The sequence below is a fragment of the Tauraco erythrolophus genome, chromosome 8, assembly GCF_009769465.1.
Source record: "Tauraco erythrolophus isolate bTauEry1 chromosome 8, bTauEry1.pri, whole genome shotgun sequence".
Taxonomy (NCBI): Eukaryota; Metazoa; Chordata; class Aves; order Musophagiformes; family Musophagidae; genus Tauraco; species Tauraco erythrolophus.
In genome coordinates, this window is record NC_141472.1 from 31,730,882 (window position 1) to 31,755,480 (window position 24,599).

General features: G+C 47.9%; 2 protein-coding genes across 2 annotated transcripts; one reads left to right on the forward strand and one right to left on the reverse strand.

Moving 5' to 3' along the window:
• Positions 1-2,054: 2,054 nt before the first annotated feature.
• Positions 2,055-7,120, reverse strand: NIFK (nucleolar protein interacting with the FHA domain of MKI67). Its single transcript, XM_086616162.1, has 6 exons — positions 6,977-7,120; positions 6,683-6,808; positions 5,598-5,706; positions 4,708-4,919; positions 3,900-3,980; positions 2,055-2,685 (listed from the first exon to the last, which is right to left on the reverse strand). The coding sequence occupies exons 1-6, from the start codon at positions 7,118-7,120 to the stop codon at positions 2,509-2,511; spliced, it is 849 nt and encodes a 282-aa protein (XP_086472288.1). The 3' UTR covers positions 2,055-2,508.
• Positions 7,121-7,542: 422 nt separating this feature from the next.
• Positions 7,543-16,285, forward strand: TSN (translin). Its single transcript, XM_086615819.1, has 6 exons — positions 7,543-7,624; positions 7,706-7,799; positions 12,509-12,605; positions 13,413-13,528; positions 14,233-14,312; positions 15,408-16,285. Exons 1-6 carry the CDS (start codon positions 7,559-7,561, stop codon positions 15,642-15,644), a joined length of 690 nt encoding a protein of 229 aa, XP_086471945.1. The 5' UTR covers positions 7,543-7,558; the 3' UTR covers positions 15,645-16,285.
• Positions 16,286-24,599: the final 8,314 nt, after the last annotated feature.

Here is a 24,599-nt window from a genome sequence, read left to right on the forward strand (position 1 = left end):
TGTTAGAGATGCGTTAGTCACATGAATGCAGCCAGTCACTCTGAACTGCCTGGACTAGACCGGCTTCCTTACAAATCCAGGAGGTCATTTGCCAGGAAACCTTGTGCCTGTCAGAGGGCAGCATGCATCCGCACAACGGAAGTGTGCTGCCTCCCAGTGTCAGACTGCGCCCAAGAAATTCAGCTCCAGACAGGTCGAAGTGCAGCCACAGTTCTAGTTCATCTTGACCCAACAGCCATCTTCATTTTCACAACATGAGGTTATGAACACAGATTTTAGAAGAAAACTGTCCACCCTGGACAGATACATTTTGCTTCTCTTCTTCTGCTGTCTGCAGTATGATGTTGAGGTCGAAGAGTTTTTCTCAGAGCTGCATGTTAGTTACTAACAGACATGCAATTTCTGCCAACCACTCCGATGACGTTTATCCCAAACCTCAGCTAAGGATGTACTTTCCATGGGTTTGAGGTGTGAACACTGCCTGTTTCACATCAAACTATTCACAGCGAAGCAACCCTGCAGATGTACGTGGCAACACTGCTCCTAAAAGGCAAGGATTGTTGGTGACTGTCGGGGCTGGTGAACAGTCTCCCTGGCACACCTAAGATGACAAGCATTTGATATAGAGACACTCTCATCCCAGGGGCTTCCCCCCCTAGTTCAGTGACAAAGGAGAATGATCCAAGTCAAGTCACTGAGCAAATGTCGTTATGGTCACATGATTATTCAAGTGATCACGCCAGATAGGACAGAATTAGCCAAGCCAATGGCTCAGATCTCTGCCAGGAGTCCAAGTTTTAAAATAGCCAAGGAATTAGCACCAGCCACCTACCTGAGCAGACGGCTATTACCACCTGGGCTTTCCTCTGAAATCTTCTGCCAAGCCTGACCTACAGCCAACAGCAGCAGAGAGCATTTTATCTCAGACAACGAAACATCAAGGCTAAGTACATGCCACAAAACCCAAACTGGAATTTCTGCAGGTCTCAGATTTGCAATGAAATCCAAATTTTAATTGCACAAACTGCATTTTCAAACAGGACCGGGTATTTGCAGTCAGCTATGACAAGTTACGTTGGAACAAGAATAAATCTTGATGCACAACAAAAAGCTACACTCCATTGCCTGAACTCACACTCCTGGTAACAAAAACCTCCTTTCCCATCCCTGGTTCACCCGCCCAGAGGCTCACTGTGATGTTGCGATGTGTTTATGACCCCCTGAAGCAGAAGATACCCCTGTTTTATGTAGACAGTGAAACTAAAATACAGGGACAAGGTGCTGCAGGGCCCAAAGGATGACGGAACTCCTAATACCACCTAGACTGCTCCAGTGATTGATGCATCTCAAAGAGCTTTGCTCAGTACACAAGATGCCCATTCCTCTCCCCGTGCAGCCAAAAGATTCATGTTTTGCTGTATGTAAGATACTTGTCACCATTTGTTCCTCTCCACAGTTCAGTGAGAAGCCCCTCTAAAGGCAGCCACACTTTGCAGGTCCTTGAATGTTTTCCAAACCAGGGAACAGCACGTTTATGGCACACAAAGCCGGAGAGTGGTCAAGTCACCTTTGTTTGGTCCGCCCAGAGTCAAAGCAGTAGGTCAGCACGTGCACGCCTGGGACCTTTTACACAAGCGTGCGGAGAATGAGCGCGCAGCTGTGACTCTGGCTGAGCCACCAGCCGACAGAACACACAGCCTCCCCAGGAGGAGTGTGTACTCACAAAACACAAACCTTTGCCTGCACAGGGAAAGGAATGGGCATCCTGAATGCCAGTGACTTCAGCCATCTTTTTCTGTCTCTTAACACCTTCCTAATCCCAGTCCTTCCCAAGTCCTCTGCAACTCCATGTTCCAGTAAAGCCTGAGTTTCCCAGGTACTGAAAGCAGGGTTGAGATGCACTGGCTTGCTCAGGCAGTGTGGCATTCTGCCTTTGCCTCTGCCCTGGATGGTACAGGCAGATCTTGACCGATCACAAACAGGAGATGAAATTCAAGGCGTGTCTTCCTTGGGGAAAAAATCCCTCACCCTCTATTTGTGTAACTATGGGAGAATCGCAGGCATTCAGTTAAACAGAAGAACCACTACCAAGAGCCAACATAGTAGAAACATGGTTAATTATTTTTTTTAATAACCTGTCATTAACTAGAAATGTAACCTACAGCCTGCACCAGCAAGCTCTGAATGGACAGCCTCACATTTTCTTTCAAAACAGTGAGTGCTAGAGACAAGTTACAGAATTAACTGAAGGTTCTGGCACGGCTGTAGGCCTGTCACAACATCACAGCACGGGCACTTGTAAGCACAGTCAAGAGTATCTTCAGAGACAGAGGAGACCATAGGTCCTCTGATGGCTAAACAGCAGGGGGAGGATTTGTGAATAGATTCCCTGCCTAGGAAAGACTGAAACAGTCAAGATGAACCAAGCCAGGGCAGTAGAGCCACTAGAAGCTCCACCTTGCCAGTTTTTGAGTTGAGGAAAAACATGGCTACAGCCAAATTTTAAGTCTATTTCTGTTTCTTCAGGTTTGGTCTTTTTCTTGGCTGCTTCTTCAGTCTCTGCACAGCATTCTGAACGCTGGCAGGAGGCAGTCTGAGAGTTATTTCATTGTCCTCTGTGTCATCATCCGCCTGAGAAGCTTTCCGGCGCTCGAGCACTGTTGGAGTACAGACTGGAGTAGGATCCTGAAGAGATCAGAAAAACATGATTCATTGCAAAACATCTGCCTGAGAAAGTTGTCACTGCCTCTGTGGCACCACAAGGCACCTCGCTCCAGCTCTCCTTCACAAATTCCACATTAGGGAAAATTGCTTTCTTTTTATAACTAGCTATTTTTTGTAGACAGCATTTCCTCAGACAAAAGTGTCATCTTCAAAAAAGTGTATGTGAAAAGCAAATTTAAGTTAATTCACATTTTCTAACATGTCATTATGCAGATTTGCTTCCTAAACTTTGTATTTCTGTCTCAAAGCACTAAGAAAGTGAAGAGGAAAAGAATCAGGGGAAAAAAAAGTATATTTGAGACTGGCATACAGAAATGCACATCCAAGCCCGTAGCAGAGCTGAAACATCCCAGTTTCGTTATCTCGTAAGTTCTCAGAACCCAGCTGACTGCATGCATGCATTACCTTGTCTTTCTCACAACCAGCCCTGTCCCACTTATCACAATTAAATCCAGCAACATTAAAATAAACAAAACCAAACTCTCAACAGTGATGAAACAAAATAGATATGTTAATACCTGACAGACTTTTCAGACTGTCAGCGCCGCAAATCTGATGACCTGAGCTTTCCTTTCCTCCTACTGCTAGTTTTAGCCAGCATTAGTTTTCAAAATACTGGAATACCACGCCTGGAGAGCATGAGGGAGGAGGGACAGTATGGTATGTAATGGGGACAGACAGCACTAGACTGTACTAACAGTTCGACTTCCTTTTTGTCAAAACAGGCTGATATCACAGTGTAGCTCAGGCCAACAGAAGGATGCCAGCAAGGAGATCGTTTCGTACCAGTTTAAAGCACAGATGTAGGTGACTTAGAGGTGACGGTCCCCAGTGTCCTGCATTTCTCCTGTCTCAAGTTAGTGCTGAACAGCAGTGGCTGACAGCAGACACACTGCTGCCTGGACGCACCTTGGGACCAGTACTGCTGGTTACAACGTGCTGAGCAGAAGCCTTTGCTGCTAAATACTCCCACAGGAGAAAGAACTGAGAGGATCCGACCACTCTCCCCCATTAAAGAGGACCTATTTTTGGCATAAAAATCTCTCAAGCAAACAATGGCAAGGTTTTTAACTGTCAAAATTAATATGAAAGAACCAGCTGCAGACTTGAAACATATGCCCCAGTGTGAACAGTGGACCACGGCGCTGGGCTCTACCAGGCCTGTTCGGTCTTACCTGGCTGCTCAAAGAAGCATTCAGTTTTGACTTCTTGGATGTTTTAACTTTCCTTCTCTTCATGGAAAGCTCCTGTGCAGCCTAGGAAGCAAGAGAGATCAGGCAGATCACTATAAACGTCCCTGTCAAGACGCAGTCACTCAAAAGTTTATATGTTTCTTTGCTTCATAACTACAAAACCTTCGCTCCGGCAATTAGGTTTAAATTAATAAAATTACTTACAGTGCCACAGAGGTGATTCAGTTTGAACAAAACCACTCAAAGCAACGTAAGAAAAGCTGCTACTACGCATTTAAAAGAATACCATATTAAACAGCATTGCGTAAAAACCAAATATTCACCCAAGCACTCCACAAATGGGCGATAAGCTTGGTTAGCTCAGGGAAGGTCCAGGGAGGGAAGCTCTGGTCTTGGCACCTGCCGTCATATGCCCACCAAGGGTACATAAGGCTACCAAAGCCTTCCATGGGCTTGGGGAGAGCCCCTGTCGCTCTTCTGTGACCTACAGACAAATACGAAAACCACAGAATATCCAACCACCCACACTAACACAAGAAAAGGAATGTCTTCACTTTGCTGTTACTTATTTACTTCTCTAAAAGAAAATCCACACATACACATAGTATGATCCAGCAACAGCACTACACCAATTTCCAGAAGTTTCTATACAGTTCTTAATGCAAGTAAGTCCCCCTGATGCTCCAGCTCTTTTACCAATTCCACAAAATCCACATTATTTTCTTTTATTTAGCACAACCTTAGAAACATGTTTTGCATAAAACACTCATCAAAACCACGCCAGACTTACAAATCCTGGGAAGTCATAATCGAGCCCCTTCTCGGCCAGCCTCTTCCGTAGAAGTCTCTCCTTTCGTAGCAGCCGCTTCGCCATCTTTGCCTTCTGAACGAGTGAACGGATCTTATTGTACCGCCTCACCGCGGGCTGAGAAGGCTTCAGAAATATTTTGTTGCTGTTTTTGAAGAGGTTTTCACGGACCCTTTCAGGAGGCATGAACTGACCTGTATCATAAACACATGACATCGAGTTACAGCAGACCTACTCTTCTTATCAAATGTACTCCCATAACACTACTCAGTTCTTACTATAACGTTATCCACATTATCCACACTATCCAAAAGAGAAAATAGAAAATAATTAAGTACTTGCTAGTAAGAGAACTAATAATGGACAGATGGATGGAAGAAAAGAACACTTTTTCAGTTTCATCCAGGAAACAGCCAGAGAAACTTGTTTTTCAAAAGCTGACACATATATATAGTTCATAATCCTTTACAAAGCAAGTGTTGCTACCACCACGTCTGAGAAACTTGCTAATTTCTTTCATCTTCTAATCAAAAAAGCCCTTTACATCTAACTAAAGACACCAGCTGCAACAGTTACAAACAATAAAGAATTTCCACACTAAAGCAACTGTCTTCACAGCAAACCCCACTGCTCCCTGAGAGTACACAACAAGCACTATCAGCCTAAAGGAAAAAAAAAATTTAGCAGTGAACGCAAGGGTGCTGGGGGTGTTCCTTACACATGGAAAAAAAACAAGAAAAGCTCAGCCTCACAGAACACTCTTTTGGAACAAAACTTCACTGTAAAAAAAAAAAAACCACACCAAGATTCTCCAAAAGTAAAAAAAATATCAAAAGGAACTGTAAACATGCTTTGCATGTGAGAGGACTTACACTTCAGCAGTCTTTCACAAAACAGGTAGTTGTTCATTGTGTCTGCAACGATCTTGGCCACGTCGTCAGACTCAAACTCTATAAATCCATAGCCTTTGCTAGCTCCGGTCTGCAAGCAACGACAGAAAGAACCTGAAACAATGCTTCAACACCTGAAGAACCAAATTAAAACTACTTTAGGTTTTTGAAGTCATAGTCCATTCTTAGCTACACATAAGTAATTTCATAGAATCCAGTGAAATAAGGAAAAGCTCCAGATTTAATCCTGAATTGCTAAGACATTATTCGTGTATATATATTTGCATATGAAACACACTGCTCACCAACACATATTTGTTAAAGAAAAAGCTGCCCTGCATTGCTGCTCCTGCGCTGCTGTCACCGAGAGTACACAGCCATATTACGGTGGGATGGTAAATCCAGAATGGAGAAGTTAAAGTCAGTGAGCACAGAGCAACAAGAAAGCTAAAATGGAGCCTTTCCCATGACACTGCACGTTCTACCTTGAATTACTGTATTCTGGCAACACTCCTCATATAAGGTATTTACTTCTGGAAAAAAAAAGGGCTACATTAACTGTTGTTCAAACTGCTTTTTGGCAGTCACGGAATCATGGAACGGTTTGGGTCGGAGGGGATCTTGAAAGATCATCCAGTTAACCCCCGAGGCAGCACCTCATGTGCTGCGGTCAGCCCGGCACTCGCTGTGGAGGTGCTGGTTTTAGGACAAGCCGTGACGTATGGTGGCCCCGTTGTCCACTCGTGAAACTGCAGCACGGTTTTCCAGCGGTGCGCATCGCAGGCAGCACGCCGGACAGCCGGGCACGACACGCGGAGCTGCTGAAGACACCGCAAAGAGGAGTTAATTCTGCTCGTTCACGAGTCGGCGGCTCGTGCAGGGAGGAAGTCTCGGCGCCTCAAAAAGCCCGCCCGGCCCAGGAAAAGGCAGACAGCTCTAAACGCACCGCGGCGGCTCGGGCACCTCTCGAGCAGCACCAGCCGGACGGCAACCGGGAGGTTCCGGAGCGCCCGGGGCTCCGCCGGGGGCCGAGGGGCGCAGGTGGGGCCGGGCGGTGGGCTCGTTACCTTCTTGCTCCTGGAGAGGCGAAGCCGCGTCACCGTCCCGAACTGCCCGAAGTACTCGTGGATCTGGGGCTCGCAGAGACCCCGCGGGAGGTGCCCCACGTACACCACGCCCGGCGTCAGCTTCTCCTGCGGGGCACAGCAGCCGCGTCAGCACGGGGGGAAAGGGGGGGAAAAAGGGCGGAAGGGGGGGGGGGGGGGGGGGGGGGGCGAAAGGAAGGAGGAAAAAGGGAAAAGGAGAAAAGGGAAGCAAAAGGCCGGGCCGGGCCGCCCCCGCCCGCGACGGGCCCCGCTCACCTTGGCCGCCCGGTTACCGCGGGCCCGCTGCACCTTCTGCTGGAACTCGCGCTGCCGCTGCGGCTCCAAGGCCAGAAACGACGCCGCCGCCAGAGCAGACGCGGGTACAGCCGCCGCCGACACAGCCTCCGCCGCTACCGCCATGCTGCCCTTCGCGCCGCCGCCGGAAGCGCGTCACTCTTCTCGCGCGCGGTGTCGCGCGGCGTCGCGCGGCAGGGGAGCGCGCAGGCGCAGAGCCGCGGGGAGCTGTCTCCTAGCAACGGGGCCCGGCGCTGCTGGCAAACCGCTCCCCCCTCTCTCCTCGCGCCGCGTAGCGTAGCAACGGGGCGCCGTCCCCGGGCCCGGCCCCGCCGCACCGGGAGCCGGGCTCTGAAACGCACGCGGCCCCCCCGGGCGAGCAGCTCCCCACGGGCACCGGCCCGCGCGGCCCCCTCCGCCTTCCCCCGGCTCCTTCGGCCGCTCAGGCACTGCGCGGGGCAAGCCGGCGTGGCGCGGCCAGGCACTGCGCGGGGCAGCCCCCGCGCCAGCGGCACGGAAGGCCCCCTGCGGGCGCGGGAGGCCCCAGAGGCGGCGGCGGACACCATGTCGGTGAGCGACATGTTCATCGCGCTGCAGGGCGTCCTCACCGCCGACCAGGACATCCGCGAGGTGGGCGCGGGGCCGGGGCGGGCGGGAGGGAGGCGCGGGGCCCGGCGCCGCACCCTGCCTGACAGCGCGCTGTGTCCGCAGGAGATCCGGAAGGTGGTGCAGGCGCTGGAGCAGACGGCGCGGGAGGTGCTCACGCTGCTGCAGGGCGTGCACCAGGGAGCCGGCTTCCAGGACAGTGAGTCCCGCGCTCCGCCTGCCCCGAGGGAGCGGGAAGCACCCCCGGGGTGCGCGGGTCCCTTCGTCACGGGCGCGCCTTTTCCAGGTTTCTGTCGCCCGTGGGCGCTCCGGGAGTGCTCTGCGCGGGCTTCTCGGAGGCTGCTGGGTCGTGGGGGGCGCAGCTGCCAGGCTTCGAGGCGGGTAATTAGAAAAGCCGCCGTTCATCCTCAGGAAATGCCGTTCTTTCCCTCTCTCCCTCCCCAGTAGGGCGTTCGCTGCCTGAGCGCAGAAGAGCGTGTTGTTTTTACAGCTGCTTGTTTCGGGGTTGCCGAGTTCGCTCATACGCTCCCCACTACGTGACATGTATGGAGATTTTTATATTCTGCTAATTCCAACATGACCTGTTGAGGCTTTGTACCTGTATGTTCTTCCTCACCTCTTCACTCACCCCCCGAAAAGCTGTGGTGCTCTAGGGGGTGCTCAGGGTGGTGTGGGAAGGAAGGACTTTAGTCTGGTTTGTACAAGACTGACTATGTGGGCACGTGTGTAAGATCTGCTTAATGTTCTAAAATCTAAAGGGAATTGCAAAGGTGTGGAGAAACCTTTTGGCTGCTGCAGCATCCTGTGAAAGTTCTTTCCCTATGCAGGCTAACTAAGAAACACCTGTAGCTCGTTACACTGGGAAAGTTACCTTGAAACAGGTGCTGTAGTATTCAGCCAATCACTCTGGGAGATGGATGGTCAAGTGACCAATAGCCTTGACCCATCTAGCAAACTATGTGACTCCTGACTATTTAAGGCAGGGTGTTTACGCCTATGGGCGAGGCATTTCCTCCTGAGCCTTGGAGGAGTGTGGGTCTTCCTTAGAGTAGAGCCTAAAGCCTTCACGTTAGAACATTGGTCTGCTTGGAGCCGCCTGAAGCCTTCCAGCTGCGACACAAAGGCTTGTAAAGCAGGAGCTGTCCTTGATGTATGGGGGAGCGACAACTGGAATCATTCTGACGGTTTTGAGATTTGGGTTGTAGCTAGCCTGATTGCTTGCTTTCAGTCCATATGTGTTGAAGATCTTTAACGTGATGTTCCTGAGCTAACCCCTCTCCTCCAGGGCATGAGAACAATACTACAGACCTGGATGCCAAAAGTGCTCTTCTTGCTGCCATATCCTTGTTTTTAGACTTACTGGTGAAGCTACTGGAATACACAGAATTTTCCTTTAAATATGTGACTTAAAAAGCTATTTTTTCAAGTCAAAATGCTTCCTGAGAAGAAGCAACCATTCTGACTTTCCTGGAAACTCTTGAGAGGAATTTGGGAAGGGGAGGAATGTGGCAGGCCACCCTTTGAAGTTGAACAGAAGAAGAAAGCTCACTGGGTGCTGTTTTATTCACCTGCAGAGCTGACTGGCTGTTTTCAGCCTAATGACGTTCTCCAGCACACTTGTGCTGGAGCTGGAGAGAGAGAAGGGGAAAAAAAAGAAGCTGAACTTATTGTTCTTGTAATACCAAAGATAATGAATACTTAATAGGTTAGGAGTTAACTCATGATAATAGACCTGTCAGTCATCAATTATAAGCATAATAAAGCCAATAAAGGTTTAGATTAGTGAAGGTTTGCAGCAGAGTAACATTATGCCAATTAAGGTAACGATTGTCGGGGAAAAATAGTGCTTGTCAGATGTCACACATTTAGACTGCAGTTTTATTTGATAATGGTTGTAGTTCTGCAGTGTAGTGGGCTTCAATGGCTGCTTGGCATACTACGGCATCTCGTCGTTTGAGTCAGTACCACGTTTTTACTGACTAAGAAACTAGAATGAGTCTTCCTTAGCAGATTAAAAAGGGATAAACAAGGACTTGTAACTATGAAAGAGGATTATTCATTGCCACAGAGTTCTGGCTAGACTTTGTAGCAACAAGATTTTTAGCCTTATATTTATTTATTCCCAGATGTAAGAAAAACTGTTAACTCTACTATAAAAATATGAAATTATAAATAAACTACATAAACTACACCCTAATTAATAAAAAAGTGAAAATACTATTAATTATTCCAAGTTCACAGGTGACAGTAGCTAATGGTGCTTGGTGACTGCAGCTGTATTGCCGTGGGTGGTGTAAGCTGGCGCTGCTGCCAACAGAAGCTCCATTGCTTATTGTGCATCTTCCCTTGTGCCAGCGTAAGTGGGAGATGACTTTCTTGCTCCAGCAGCCTGCTGGTTGATCTTTTGTAGTTATTCTTGCATCATCAATTGAGGTAGATTGATGGAAACTCAAGGAGACAACAGAGAGCCAGTGAAAACAGGGAAAGGATTTGCACCAGGCTGAGCCACCCATCCTACCAAAGAGAAGGGTACGGGGTTACGTGAGCTCTGTTAACAGAACTACAGGACAGCTGGGAGTTCAACGGAGGGCAATTTCCTGTACCAGTCAGTGGTGTTTAAAACGTTATCTTGCACAGTTCCTTTCCTCTGTTCTCCTGGGACTTAAAATACCTCTTGGCTAAACCTGTTTCCATTCAGTTTTTCATCTAACCTCTTCCACTGTGGGCAGCCACCTACGCACAGGCAGCAGCTCTTTCACAGAGCAGCTTCTCTGGGGTTGCTCCCCGCGCTGAGAGTGAAGCTGTGTTTAGCAGTGGGACAAGCGCTCTCGGTCACAGCCTGTGTTCAGCTGTAGGGAGGGGAAGGAAAACCAGCAGAGCCTCAGGCCAGCAGCCTCCACAACAGGGTCAGAGGATCTCTCCTTCCACTCCCTCAGCTCCCTGTCTGACACGGAGTGTGGGAACTGCTCAGAACGCTGTTCGGGGCGTGTGTGCTGCAGCCTGCTGTCCGGTGACGTGAGTCTGAGGGACAGGTAGGGTCTTCAGAGGCCCAAAGCCAACTTGATGTATCTTTGCTCTGGAAACACGTCCTGTGAAGTTTACAAAACAGCGGTGGTGATAGGCAAGGATGCACAGGGTAGTCTGAAGTTGGGAGGTTATGTGTGTATCGTTGGGCACCGTTGTCTGAAGCTTTACAGTAAAGATGGTTTATTTTTGTCACAGGTTCCTTTGACAGAAGCCAAAATGCAAATTTATTCCTTACTCTGTCCCCAGCTGCCATGTGGCAGCTTACAGGGCTGAGGCAGGCACCGTAGTTTGAGGATGGTGTTCAAAGGGCAAACTGTCAGTGAGCTTCACACATTTCTTTTGTTCTGGCTGCCACATGGAGCACTTTCACCTTCTGAAGTGCCCTTTTTTTTTAACAAATTATGTTTTATTAATTGAAATAAATTTTTTAAACACACCGAAGTGACTCTTAGTAGGGCTTTTTTGATAAAAATCATTCATCACAGCTTTCAGATTTAGCTTCTATGGATCTTGTTTAAAAAAATTCTAGATCGATATATCAAGATGCAGAAGAGCCTGTCAGGTGGATCTTCTGCCTTCCTTGGGTCGTGACCAGGATTTCTGAGAAGGCTGCAGTTAAGAGAAGCTGCTTTGATGCGTTCCGTCGGGCCCTGGTACTGCAGGTGCAGCGTGGCTGTAACTCCTGTCAAAACCAGGAGGTGGCAGGAGGTGGTACGTAAACAAGAGACGATTTCTCTGCTCTGCAGAGGTGACACATGCACTGGGCAGGCTAAACCCCGGTTCCTTCAAATACATTGTTTAAAGCAGGAAATGCAGTTTGCTGAAGGGGTGCTGCGCCTCGTCTAACCTAACTCTGAACAATAAGAAAAAAAAAAAACATAATATTTAAAGAGAGGAAGAAAAGCTGCTTTTCCTGTGGCCGTACAAGGTGCTGGGCAGTGCTGCTTGGCGCGTGTGCTTTCCTGGGGGCCGGCTGCTGTGCGCAGTGCTCTTCTGTTGCTTGTCATCTGGCTGTTGCTCTTTCTTCTCAACTGCTGTGTGAGGGCACTCTCCAGAACATTTTGTTTCTTTGTGTAACACCTGTCCATCCCAGCTGGCCGCCCCTTTCTCTTACTCCATCCACACAGCTAAAACTCAAGAAGTCCTTTTACCAGCTCATGCCTGATCTCCGCCACGTCCTTCCTTGGGCAGTGCCAGCTGCAGCCCCGCCACTCCAGGGTGCTGCTGCGCGGGTGGGCTCATGGCAGGGGGCTTTAGCCATGTCGCTGCTTTTGCTGGCTCCCTCCCTGGCCCCCCAGTATCTCTTACAATAGCCTTAGCTCTTCTGCACTTACAGACCTCGAATGAAGTTGCCGCTTTGCTACCTTAGATGAGGTCTTAGCTAGATGCCTTTTTCAGCCTTTCTCCATTGCTGCTTGTCATCTGTCCTGCAGTGAGACACCACATCGACCCTGTGTTCCTCTGTTCCTGCCTCCATCCATTTGTATCCGCCGTGGCCTCTTGGTCTGCAGGCCATGTGACCTTTCCAGTGTATTCTTCTGTCAGAGCCCATTACAGAACGGGTTCTTCATCCACGACAGAAGTTTTGTAGCAGCAGTCATTAGTCACGATTAGCAGTGATTCTCAAATAACACTGGGGCATCTTGCCTCAAGGTTGGAACTAAGGGCTGGGGCAGATTAGACAGCCCAGAACTGAGGCGTATTTCTCATCGACCTGTGTGAGTCATGGCGCGACAATGAGTGTTTCTTAGATCGATTCCAAATGTCGGACCCTCTGTTGGGCAGCAAAGCAGCACAAACAGCAGACTGCGTTAGAAAGCTCTCTCTTCCCAAAACCCTGCTCTCTGTCAAGTACTGAATGTTGCGCTGTTTCTTTTTCAGTACCAAAGAAATGTCAGAAGGCTCGTGAACATTTTGGTACAGTGAGAACACAGCTGGAATCTCTGAAGACCAAGTTTCCTGCTGATCAGTATTACAGGTGTGCAGGATCACACACAACCAGACATGGATATGGGAATTGTCTGGGCACCTCTGGCATCGTTACTGTGGAAGAATGATTTAAAGGTTTACGGGCCAAATGTTTCTTTCTGTTTGAAAAGTAAATCATGATAGAGAAGTGTGAGGTTTTTCAGCATAGGTAAAAAATGTTTTTGCTCACACACTCTATAACTGTTCACTAAAAATATCTAGTATTTAATTCTTTTTCTAGAAAGCCTTTTTTAAAAAGAAAAAGGGAAGTTTAAGAAATTGGTGTTCTTTTGGAGCTGCCCTTGTTTCTGGGAGCAGAGCATTTGCTGCTCCATTAATTTCAGTTAACTTGTTAGGTTTGGGGCATTCTGGAAACAGAGCTCTAAATCTGTCACGAAATGGCTGTCTGATGCTGCAGATACTAAATGAAGTTGTCACCTTTGTGCTTTGTCGCTGCCAGAAGGTGACAGCGTCTAGCAAGAACATTTCAAAGAACAAGAATCTTGTCAGCTCAGATCTGCTGAGGGAAGATGGGAGGGAAAGCCTTGGTTGTCTCGTGGGCACGACAGCCTGAAAAACTCCATGAACCGAGTAGGTGTGTGAGAGGTGTGAGCAAATGCCAGCGTCCAGTGTGGCATCCTGGGGGTGAAAGTCTGGAGTACCAAGGAGATGACTTCAAGCTGGTGTCATTTTGATAAGCCAAAAATATTGCAAAGTGCTACATGTAAAGGTGGAAAACATAACATTCGCTTGTTGCCTGACTCTCCAGTAATAGATGTTACTTATTTATACCTTGACTTGGTGTTTTCTTCAACAGATTTCATGAGCATTGGAGGTTTGTGCTTCAGCGGTTGGTGTTTCTGGCAGCATTTGTAGTCTACTTGGAGTCAGAAACGTTAGTGACCCGAGAAGCTGTGGCAGAAATACTTGGGAGTAAGTTAATGTTGTAGCTGAAGAGAAAAAGCTTGTGGTGTTTTTAGATGTTGCAGCTTTCAGAGGTACAGGGAAACAGCAGAAGTCATTTCTTCCCAAGAAGCAGATTTCCAAACATGTCTGGTGTTTGATTTCATTATATAAAAAACCCAAATTCTTTTAGAGGGTGGAAATCAGAAAACCTAATGTGAACAAAAGCATTTGTTCATTAATAAGTTCTTCATCAATGAAGATTATTCATTCAAATTGCCTAAATCTACCAAAAAAGTAATACAAAGATGAGAGCTTATTTTTCTCACTTTTTGTTTCTGATGTTTAAAAAGTGTGGAAAACATTAAATTTTTATGCTAGAAGAGAACTCTGTCCTCCCAGAGCAAAGTATTTTGGGGAAAAAAAAAATTAGGAAAATACTTTTCTAAAAAGGAGTACAGACCCCTCTCCCATGTATTAATGTAAATTCAGTTATTCTGTTGGATCAGTTATAACCTATTGCACGCCCAGCTGAGGATGTACGAGATGCTAAATCGAAACCCTGAGAAGAGGCAGTAATCGCATCACGTACAGGAAAAGGCTGACTTTTATTTCATAATAATATCTCATAAATTTGATATTTCAGATTAGCTCCAGTAAACAAATGCAATTTCAGCTCGCTGGTTTTGCTCATGTTCTGTGCCACCAGATTACCACTTTGTTTTCCATCTTAGTTGAAGCCGATCGAGAGCGAGGCTTTCACCTGGACATTGAAGACTATCTTTCTGGTGTATTAACTCTCGCCAGTGAGCTGGTAAGGGAGATACTCATGCATATATTTGGATTGAAACTGACTTGGAGGGGAGGAAGTAATGTGTTTTCTAACTTTCCCAAGTTGTTCCTGGAAGTTACGATACACAACACCTTGATCTGAACTTAGAATCATAGAATGGCTTGAGTTGGAAGGGACCTTAAAGATCATCTAGTTCCAACCCCCCCGACATGGGCAGGGACACCTTCCCCTAGACCACGTTGCTCAAAGCCTGATCCAACCTGGCCTTGAACACCTCCAGGGATGGGGCATCCACAGCTTCTCTGGGCAACCTGTTCCAGTGCCTCACCATCCTTACAGTGAAGAATTTCTTCGTTATATCTAATATAAATCTGCCCTCTTTCAGTTTAAAGCCATTGCCCCTTGTCCTGTCACTATATGCCCTTGTAAAAAGTCCCTCTCCAGCTTTCCTGTAGGTCCCCTTCAAGTACTGGAAGGCTGCTGGAAGGTCTCCCCAGAGCCTTCTCTTCTCCAGGCTGAACCGCCCCAACTCTCTTAGCCTGTCTTCATAGCAGAGGTGCTCCAGGCCTCGGATCATCTTCGTGGCCCTCCTCTGGACCTGCTCCTACAGCTCCATGTCCTTTTTCTGTTGGGGACCCCAGAGCTGAACACAGTATTCCAGGTGGGGTCTCACGAGAGCAGAGTAGAGGGGCAGAATCACTTCCCTCGACCTGCTGGCCACGCTTCTTTTGATGCAGCCCAGGTTATGGTTGGCCTTCTGGGTTGCAAGTACAAGTACTTGTGCTTGGGGGTGAAAGTCTGGAGTACCAAGGAGATGACTTCAAGCTGGTGTCATTTTGATAAGCCAAAAATATTGCAAAGTGCTATTTTGTGCCAAAAATATAGCAAACTGCCTTTCTGGATGCTAGAGTTGTTCCTCACTGCTGTTTTAAGATTTAAACTAATCACTTGATTGAAAATGCAGGATTGTGATCAACAAAAAGGTGGAGCTAAGTTTAAATAATCTGTCTGTCTGGAAAAAAAACTGCTTCATTTGGTAAAGTAACTGATGGGAATAGTCATGTGATTTGGGTGGGTTCCTCTGCTGATGTGCTCCTGTGTGTCTTCCTCTCATAGGCCAGACTGGCAGTGAACAGCGTCACAGCTGGTGACTATTCCCGCCCTCTCCGCATCTCCACTTTTATCAACGAGCTGGATTCTGGCTTCCGTCTCCTCAACCTGAAGAATGACTCTCTGAGGAAACGTTACGATGGCCTTAAATACGATGTCAAGAAAATTGAGGAAGTGGTTTACGACTTGTCGATCAGAGGACTCAACAAGGAGACAACAGTTGGTGCGGGTGGCGAGAAATGAAGGCTGCGCGTTTAACAGCATCATCGATTACCTCAGATGGTTGCCAATTTCGGAGGCATGCTAGCGAAGCCTTCCTACCGTAGTTTAGCAGAACTGCAGCTGAAAGCTGCTCTCTATTTTCTTACAAAAGGTGTAGTACGGGTGTTAGATCACAAAATGTTTTGTAAAATCGTGTCTAGATTAGGGCAGGAGGCTCTCTGTTTCCTGTGGAATTCCTGTCACACACGGTGCTGTTCTGTGCACAGCAGCAGCAGTAACTCCCATGAGCTGAAGTTCTCCTTAGTTCCGTAGTGTTGCTTCACTGCTTGGGCAGGGATGTGCTGCAGCTGTCCCTGCCTACACGCCTCAGAGACGTGCGTGCAGCACGCAGCTCAGTGCAGAGACATGGGATGTTTTGGAAAACACAGCGTGTAAATATCAATACGTTTTTTTAAGACACTGATTATTTTTTTTTTGCCTTTTTGTTTCTTAAATTTTCACCTGTGTCAGTAAGTGGAACAGATTCGCATAACTGTTTGTTAACCAGATGTTTTCAAATGGCTTCTGTTAATGTATCCCCCTTAATTAAGAAATTAGTGACAATATTCCTGAGAATTTCTCCATTGGGACTGGTGTATTGCACCCAGACGCATCTCTCTCCCTCCCTCCCTCTCTCCCTCCCTCTCTCCCTCTCCCTCTCCCTCTCCCTCTCCCTCTCCCTCTCCCTCTCCCTCTCCCTCTCCCTCTCCCTCTCCCTCTCCCTCTCCCTCTCCCTCTCCCTCTCCCTCTCCCTCTCCCTCTCCCTCTCCCTCTCCCTCTCCCTCTCCCTCTCCCTCTCCCTCTCCCTCTCCCTCTCCCTCTCCCTCTCCCTCTCCCTCTCCCTCTCCCTCTCCCTCTCCCTCTCCCTCTCCCTCTCCCTCTCCCTCTCTCTCTCTCTCTTGTTTTTTCCTTTCCTCCAAGATTTCTGTTACCAGGGAGGGCAAAGTTTTCTCAAACATCAGCTTTCACTGACTGGTGTTTCTTTCGCTGACATGAGTAAATGCTGAGTTTTAATATGATAGTTTGCCTTGAGAACTTGGTATAATCAACTTTTCTTTTTTAACCACCAAGGTTTCTGAATAGAGAACTGTTAACTGATAAACTGCAGGTAGCATCTGAGTTTTAGCAACCTATAGAGGCCACAGCTGTACCTCTGTCCTGGGATTTAAAAAAAAAACCCCACACAAGTATAGTTCATGTAGTAAAATGTTTGTATCTTCAGAAAAGGGGACAGTAGTAATTTCAGATACTTTGCATGTAAGATGTTTGCGGACACCAACTGCCTCTTTCATTTGTGTAAGCAGACAGACTCCTCGTACCTCCCAGGGTGTTTGTTCTCTTGTCCTAAACGGCTTTGAGTTTTGCCATTTTCCTGCTTCTGGTGATGCAGGAGGGTTAAGGGGAAAACTGACTTCTTTAGGAGGAGAAATGTTTCCACAGCATGAACAAGAACAGTCGAGTTTATGTGGGGTTTGTTAGCAAAGATTTACCACCGTTTCAGTTAGGGCTTGGTTTTGTTTATTGGAAGAAAATGTTTTCTTGGTTATTTTGACCAATAAAAGCTGTTCTTTGATTTTGGCCATTTGGTAACACTGCCTGTTGCCTGATTATGTGTTGTTATTTGCTTCCCTTCCTGGGACCCTACTCTGAAACACCATATTTGAAGTTCAGCCTTCAGCTGTACTTGAACAGTAACGGAATTCCTCACTTTGGCTGTATGCTGTTCAGTGGCACACTCTTACCCGCTGGTGAATGGAGCCTAAGTCAAGCTGCAAACAGATTCAAACAGATTTCATAGGCTTCTTTCTGTTTTGTTATGTGTTTTTTTTTAATTTTGACTGATTTCACCAAGTAAAACAGGAGAGGTACAAAGGAGTTCATCATTATCAAATGCAAGATGTGGCAAGATTCATCTTCAGAACATCTCATGTTTGTCCTCATCCTTTGTATCTGATGTCACATAGCACAAGGAGATGGTGATATCCCTCTTTCACAGCTGAAGAAAATGAGGGTGTAACTTCCTGAGCCCCATGGCAATGAGACCAGCTTTCAAAGTAGTTCTTTGTTCTTGCCCTGTGCCACTGTTTGCTTCTTTCTCACTTGATCCCTGTGGAGGTGGGAGGAAGGAAGGAGCGTAAGCCAGTTCTACTGCCAAAACCAGAGACTCATGAAACAACACCCTATGGCTCCGAGACACAGCCATGCGGACCAAGGTCTCACAGGAAATGCGTGGGAGCAAAGGAATTGGAGGAAGGTTTCCTGAGCATCATTCTGATGTCTCTTGGCTTGGAGGACTCCTGGCACACGAGACTGGGGTGTGAGGCCATGTGGTGTGGCAGGTTTCTGTTTGCAGGGCAGGTGTTAAGGCTTTGTGCTGGTTTGTGTCCCAGGTGCTCTGATTGCATTTGGTCATGCAACAGGTCTGCTTCCTGACATGGATCCCATGTGCCTAATGCAGCTTCTCAGTAGATCCTCCATCTGCCAGCTCTTGCATCTTACCTGGTTTCTGAGAGCTGGTGGAGATACAACAGCCCTGTGCCACAGGTGCAGAGATGCAGATACTGTGGGAAGGTTAAATGGAAGAGCAAGTCTCTTACTTAGGGCTTACAAAGTCTGCAAGGTGTGGGATCCTTCTGTCTAAGGCCCTATGAAGAGCAAGTGCCTGAGAAAGGCACTCCAGTGTTGCGTTCCTGGAGGATGTTTAGCAAACACCTTGTTCTTTCCTGCTCCTAGTTTTTGAAGAGCCTAGCATCTTCCTCTGGAGAAGCGTCATTTGCAATAGCCAGGCTGCATAGTGCATTCCCAAGCTGGGTCTGCGGAAGGGAAAAGGAAACCGCAAACTTTCTGCCTAGGCTGCAGCAGGGAACGCCGGGGCCGGGCTTTTTGTAGCTTCCTCTGTGCAGAGGTAGCCTGTAGGACCTGGTGGCCTTGATTGTGAATCTGCATCTTACTCTGGTCCTAAATGATGAGCTGTGTTTCCATCCCAGAGCTGGGAGCAGAGGGAAGAAGAGAAGACCCAGAAGGACTTGAGTAGGTGGGTCTCTCTTCTCTCACTCTTCCCTTTCCTAGGGTTAGTGGCAGCAGGTTAGCCAGCGAGGAACGGCAGTGGGAGTCAGAGCTCTGAGGACTGCAGAAGCTTGATGGCCCACGATGAATCAGACGCTCTTGAACTCGGAACAAGTAACTCCTGTTGGTACTGAATGGACCGTGCGGCGCGCGCTGGCAGCTGGGAGGGGAGTGAGTCAGCGCGAGAGCACTGGAGGGTCTGACTCAACAGCCGGCACAGCTCTTCTCTGAGCCACTTCAGTCTGGAGTGTGTTCGGGAGCGTTCTCGGGGATTGTCTTTGTATTCACTCACTGGTTTGTTGTGTTTTTTTCCCCATCTTGACGTCATTTCTGTGGGTTTTCTTTATTTCAGTAAAAAGGGCACTTAGTTGATAAACTGCTCTTTATTTATAGCACTGCCTGTTCAACCCCTGCAGATCACTGAAAGTGCTGACCTGAAGCCGTTTGGGAAACGGGTGAACAGAGCTCTGCGGCACAGGATGCGGAGCAGACCTTGGGGCTGGCTGCTGAACTGAGCTCTGTCTGCTGGAATTGATTAACTGCAGCCCGAGACCAGCAACTTCTTTAAACTGGCACTGGTTAAAGGACACGTTATCAGCTCCAGACTGCCCTTTTCTGGTGCCAGCACACGCCTTTGTGCAGTGAACTGGATCCAGGAACTGATGTAGCTGAAACAAGCTGTATTTTTCAGCAGTGTTTGCTCCCAGTCTGGTTCACCGCACAGCCCTGCACACACTGTGCCAGCGTGCAGAGGGAGGCTTCTTCCTCTCCCCGCAGTGCCAGCTTTAAGTGTTCACTGAGCTGTAGCACTAGGTGGTAAATGGTCTGATTTTCTTGCAGTAATTTAACTGCTTCCAGTTCTGCTAGGATTGCCAAGGATTTTCTGTTTGTGTAGATAATTTGCCTTAATTTTACTGCAAAGTGATGACTCCTGTGCTACAGAGCCTCACTCACGTTTTGCAGCTGGTAAGGTCATTACACACCAAGGCAATTAAGGAGAGTGGAAAGTGACCATGGATGACTCCTGGGGTCTGTGTGTGGATATTGACGCGTTACTCGTCAGCAGTCCATCTTCCCTCTTTAAAGCAGTCTGCTGCTGGATACTGCAGTGTACTCAAGTGCGTGTAGGGGCTGTTCAGAGAGACGCCTGCCCACTGAATTCATGGAGTGTCATTAAGCAAGTGCTGGATTTTGAAAGGAATAGTCCTTTATAGTGTGTATCTCCCATACACGTGTTGTGGGTCAGGCATGAATTACTTGGGTATCTCCTTGCAGGTTTCTCTGCCTCTCTGTTCATTGTCACTTCAAACTGCAGCACTTCTGGCTTGGCGCTGGTTAGCCGTCACTGGAGGACTGCCGTGCCCAAGGGGAAAATGGCTGTCCTAAAACCAGTCCTTTCTCGAAAGAATGGGGAATACGCTCCTTGTCTGAATGCTCATTCATCCGCATGATCCCAGTATGGGTGTACAAACATCTAACCTGCTTCTGTTGGGATAAGTGCCTGAGCCCTGCAATGGTGCTGCCTGCTCCCCAGGAGGCCTGCTGGCTCCCATCCTGGCAGGGAGAGCTGTCCGCCTGCCTCTGGGTCTGCACTGCAGCCCCGTGCAGCTCTTGCAGGCTTCTGTGAAGCCCTGACGACCACCACAGCCTGTTGGAGACTCCAACAGGGACTGCAGAAAGCCTAAAGGGAAGAAAAAGCCTGAGATTTCAGCCCCTGTGAAACAGTCCAGGGCTATAAAGGCCTTGTGCTCTTTGCATGTTTCAGTTACCCCGGGCATCAGTCATGAGATCTGCTCTGTGACTTTCTTGTGACCAGGCTTCCCACTCCCATCTGCCAGCCCTCCCCACAACACTCAGAGACGTTCGAGGAGGGTCCTCCCAAGGAGAAAGACTGGCATTGCAAGGGAGGTTCCTGCACTAGGAGGGATGAGTTCAAAAGCACGTGGGGCTGAAACAAAGGGTTCCTTTGCCTACTCCTAGACAGGGCACCTTTCCTGGAGGGCTGTTTGCAGTCTGGGTCTTCTCACCTGAAGCTGAGATCATTTCTCAGAACTGAAAAGCCTGTGCTAGTGGAGATCTTGCTAGGGCAGGATTTGAGCTGGAGGGTTGCAAATTATCATTACATTCATTCCTGTGAATGGACCTAGAGCCTACTGCCAGCTTTTCAACTTTTTCCGGCTGTGTTACTGCTCCCAGTCAAGCCTGAGCAGAGGCCAGTGCTGAAGGACACTGGCTGTCTTCTGATGCCTTCTTGTGGTTCCTCATTCTCTGTTGAAGATGACCTTCAGTCTTCCTATTGCTCAACTTTTCCATCCATATTGTAGAAAGGCTTCCCTTAAGGGACCACCTGCAGCTTCCTGAGGGATATGTCTTTTTTTCTAATGAGTGCCCTTGGGGCTTGCCTGGAGTTTTTGGACTGTGCAGTGTTATTGTCAAAACTTTTGATTCTTTATTTTTTTTTAATTGCTTGTACCTGTCCCTAGTCATATTGATATTCTGCAGCAGCCTCTGTGAGAAATAAGGCAGTTCCTTTGTCTGCCTGAACGGTAAGAATTTCTGCTCTTGTCATACTCCACTGTAGTGGCAGAAGGTCACTCAACAGGGACAGTGAGATCTTTGAACATTCATCTGACCTCTGTCAGGAGGACAGCTTCCTCCATTGCTTTTAGTTCCATTTTTTTCCAATTTCAAGTCAGAGAATGTCAGCCTAATTCCAGCTTAATGTCACCTGGCTCCCCAGCATACATTTAAGAGGAGACATGGCTGATGTCATGACAAGAAAGTCACTACAGCTGCTTCATCCATGAGCCATAAAGGGATATCTTTGACATGGTGCTAGAAGAGTTGAATGATCTTCCCTTTGAGGATGTCAGAAACAAGCAAGGGAGTGCAAGATTCACCAGAGTCTCCTGCTGGAGATCTGCCTTCCTGGGACTTTGGCTCCACCATAGATTCATGTGCATTGAATGACTGAAGGTCCCCAAGGCAGGAGATCTGGAATGATCTCAGAGCTTTTTTTCAGGATTTGGGATGTGCTGAGGTCAATCTCTCAGTCTCCACTGACAGCTACGATAGCTTCTTGCTGCCAGACCAATGCTGGTGCTCCCTTTCAGATGTATTCTTGATCACATAGCAGAGACCCACACTGAACGCCCCTTGCGGACTCTCACTTCTATTAAGGACAACCAGGAATGTACAAGAACACCATAAAAGAGAAGACCTCTGTTCACTAAAGCAGAAGTCTCTGCCCTTGAAAGTATTTGCTCTTCATCTCCCTATGGTTTTTCAGGCTTTCCCACTCAGCCTGGTGACTCTTAAAGTAGCTATTCCTTCTTTCCTTGGGACCTGATGTCAGAGAGGCCTCTTAATCCAGTATTGTTTCTTCTTGTGTGTCTGCCTTCTGAGCTCAAAACTACATGGACTCTATGGTGAAGACTGCCTGGTGGTGGTGGTGTTTTCCTGGTAAATGGCCAGTATTACTCATCCTAAATTCTTGTTAAAAGTCATTTATGAGTTCTGATAAATCAAGAGAGTAATCTGACTTTCTTTTCCCCTAACAGGGTATTTCCAGAGAGGCCTGCTTGTACTAGTGTGGTAAATTCAGTGGGCAGGAGTCTTGAAAAGTAATCTTAGTATTGTCAGTCGTGACTTCTGAGAGGCATAAAAACATTACAGAGCCCTAGGACGGCCAGTTTGGAACAAATAATTGCTTTCTTGGCTTACAGACAACCCTGTTCCCAAGTACCCTGGGTTATAATAGCATTTTGTCAGGTTGTTAATCAGAAATGGAAAAGTACAGCACAACTAATCTCCAGGGCTGCCAATTAAGATGTGTACATGTGATACTGAAAGACCTGGAACTTCCCAGGAGAGGGATCATCCAGTTCAGAAAGGTGCCCGAGGACTATGGAAACCTGCTGTCTTGTCAGTGTGCTGACACTCCTCGCCCTTCCTGTGCAGGTTGACCCCACAGCACGAGCCCTCGCAGGGCCACGGAGACTGTTCCGTGCTCATGTTCCCTTTCAGCACTTGTGATTCTAAGGCAGGCGAGCAGCTGAGCACGCACCGGACACATAAAAGATAATAACATCGGAAGCACAGCCCGTCTAGTCTGACAGGTTCACCAGTCGGGCTGTCGCTCCCCATCCCAGGCTGTCCCAGATCAAAGAGCCTGGACTGGTCCCTGGCCGCAGGTTTTTCAGAAGAGGGCTGCAGCACCAAGTACACGTCCTGCTCGTAACTCAACACCCAGCCGTTACGTACGGACCTTCTTTTGGGGAGAGTTTGCCTGGCTCAGAGGAAATGGGCCACGATTACTCGGAGCCTGGCAGGCAGGTGTTTCCTCTGATACTTAGAAAACCCCTGAATCTGACAAATTGAACAATCACCCAAATACAAGATTGATGCTAAATATCAGACCTTTTACATACACTGATTGTTCTCTAACCTTTTTGAACAGCTAGGGCGAGTGAGGGCATCTTGATTTAAAGATATGACTGTACAAACAGTCCATGGCTGGTTTTGAGCATGAACTGGTGTGAAGAAAATCACTGTACTGGCAAGGAATTGAAAACTTTCCAGAAAGCAGCAGCTTTCTGTGGCTGTGAAAGCCACTCACTGTTTGCAAAAATTAAGCTACTAGGCTTACTGTACTTATGCCTTCCGTTATCAGAACTGCCACTGGAGGTAAGGAAGAGAAGACAGTGGCACCGTTTTGATCTTGGGAGAGAAAACCGAAGTGCTACAAGCTGTTGCTTTTGCACGTTAGGTGAATGGGGCTTGAAGGCTGCTGGATGCAGATCCGTCATGACAGCATCAGAGAAATCTTCCTCCAGCAGCTGCTCTGCTTAGGCACCCGTCTATTTGAAAAACATGCAACAAACTTACAAAAGCAATGCCTCATCCTCATCACTGGCTGTTCAGTATGTCTTTTAGGGGAACAAACAATTTATTGTCTAATGACTAGAAATAGCTGGAGGGAATTCCAACTCACTTGAGGGAGTCAGGCTGCTGCCCCAACAAGCATTTTGCCAGCTATCGCTCGCTGCGGCGCTCAGCTGTGCGCTGCCGCCCTCACGCCTTGGGTATGTGTTTGTAAAGCCTCCAGATGATGCAACAACTGCCATTTCCTCAAGGACAACATGAAGCACTAAAACGCTGGATGGTGCAGATGGAGATAAAATACAGGTAGTATGCATGCATCCTGCTGCCGGTGTCTGCCTTAGTGCCCGGAACAGTGTAACAAACCCCAGGAGCTGCGGCAGGAGGACAAAGCACTGGGCATGGTTTGGAGGTCTGCTCAGGCCTTGGGTCAGTGGTGACTTACAAGACTAGGGTTACCTACATGAAGGTAGCCTCTGTCCGCTGCCTTTTGTGTGCTCACTGATGCTGGCTGATCTCTGGAGAAATACAAATATGCTTCCTCGTGTGAATCCTCCTGTAAAATAAATTCCTGTAACAGAAATATTTTGTTGAGAGTGAATAATACTGATTGGCTTTGTCTCTACCCTGGGGTCTGAAAGAACATTTACAGGTCACCTGCCAAGATCCACTGACCAAACTTCAGGCTCCTTTTATTTAGTCTCCAGGGCTGTAATCTGGCCTTTGCTGTTCAAGTCACAGCGTGACATTCTGCTGGTCTTGTAATCTCAAGGCCGTGGTCGGTGATAATGTCAGGCTGAAAAGGTTAAACCCTGTTTGCCTTTTTACCACGGTTCAGCTTCGAGTCATTTCCCTGCTGCGGAGCTGAGAGGTTGGACCTCATGGAGGAGCGCTCTGTGGCCTCGGTTTCGGCTCTCACGTCTGGGCCTGACCTGCCCAGGCAGGGCTGCAGCCAGAGCATAATGTTTTGTGCCAGTCTACTGTTGTCTA

What these genes read in the sequence shown, in the direction of transcription:
- NIFK (XM_086616162.1), bottom strand. Translation starts at nt 7,120, where the DNA reads ATGGCGGTAGCGGCGGAGGCTGTGTCGGCGGCGGCTGTACCCGCGTCT. An exon ending in GCCTCTCCAGGAGCAAGAAG is followed by an intron (nt 5,707 to 6,682) that starts GTAACGAGCCCA and finishes CGTTGCTTGCAG; the next exon opens with ACCGGAGCTAGCAAAGGCTA. An exon ending in TTGTGAAAGACTGCTGAAGT is followed by an intron (nt 4,920 to 5,597) that starts GTAAGTCCTCTC and finishes TTTATGATACAG; the next exon opens with GTCAGTTCATGCCTCCTGAA.
- TSN (XM_086615819.1), top strand. Translation starts at nt 7,559, where the DNA reads ATGTCGGTGAGCGACATGTTCATCGCGCTGCAGGGCGTCCTCACCGCC. An exon ending in GGGAGCCGGCTTCCAGGACA is followed by an intron (nt 7,800 to 12,508) that starts GTGAGTCCCGCG and finishes TTTCTTTTTCAG; the next exon opens with TACCAAAGAAATGTCAGAAG. An exon ending in CCTGCTGATCAGTATTACAG is followed by an intron (nt 12,606 to 13,412) that starts GTGTGCAGGATC and finishes TTTCTTCAACAG; the next exon opens with ATTTCATGAGCATTGGAGGT.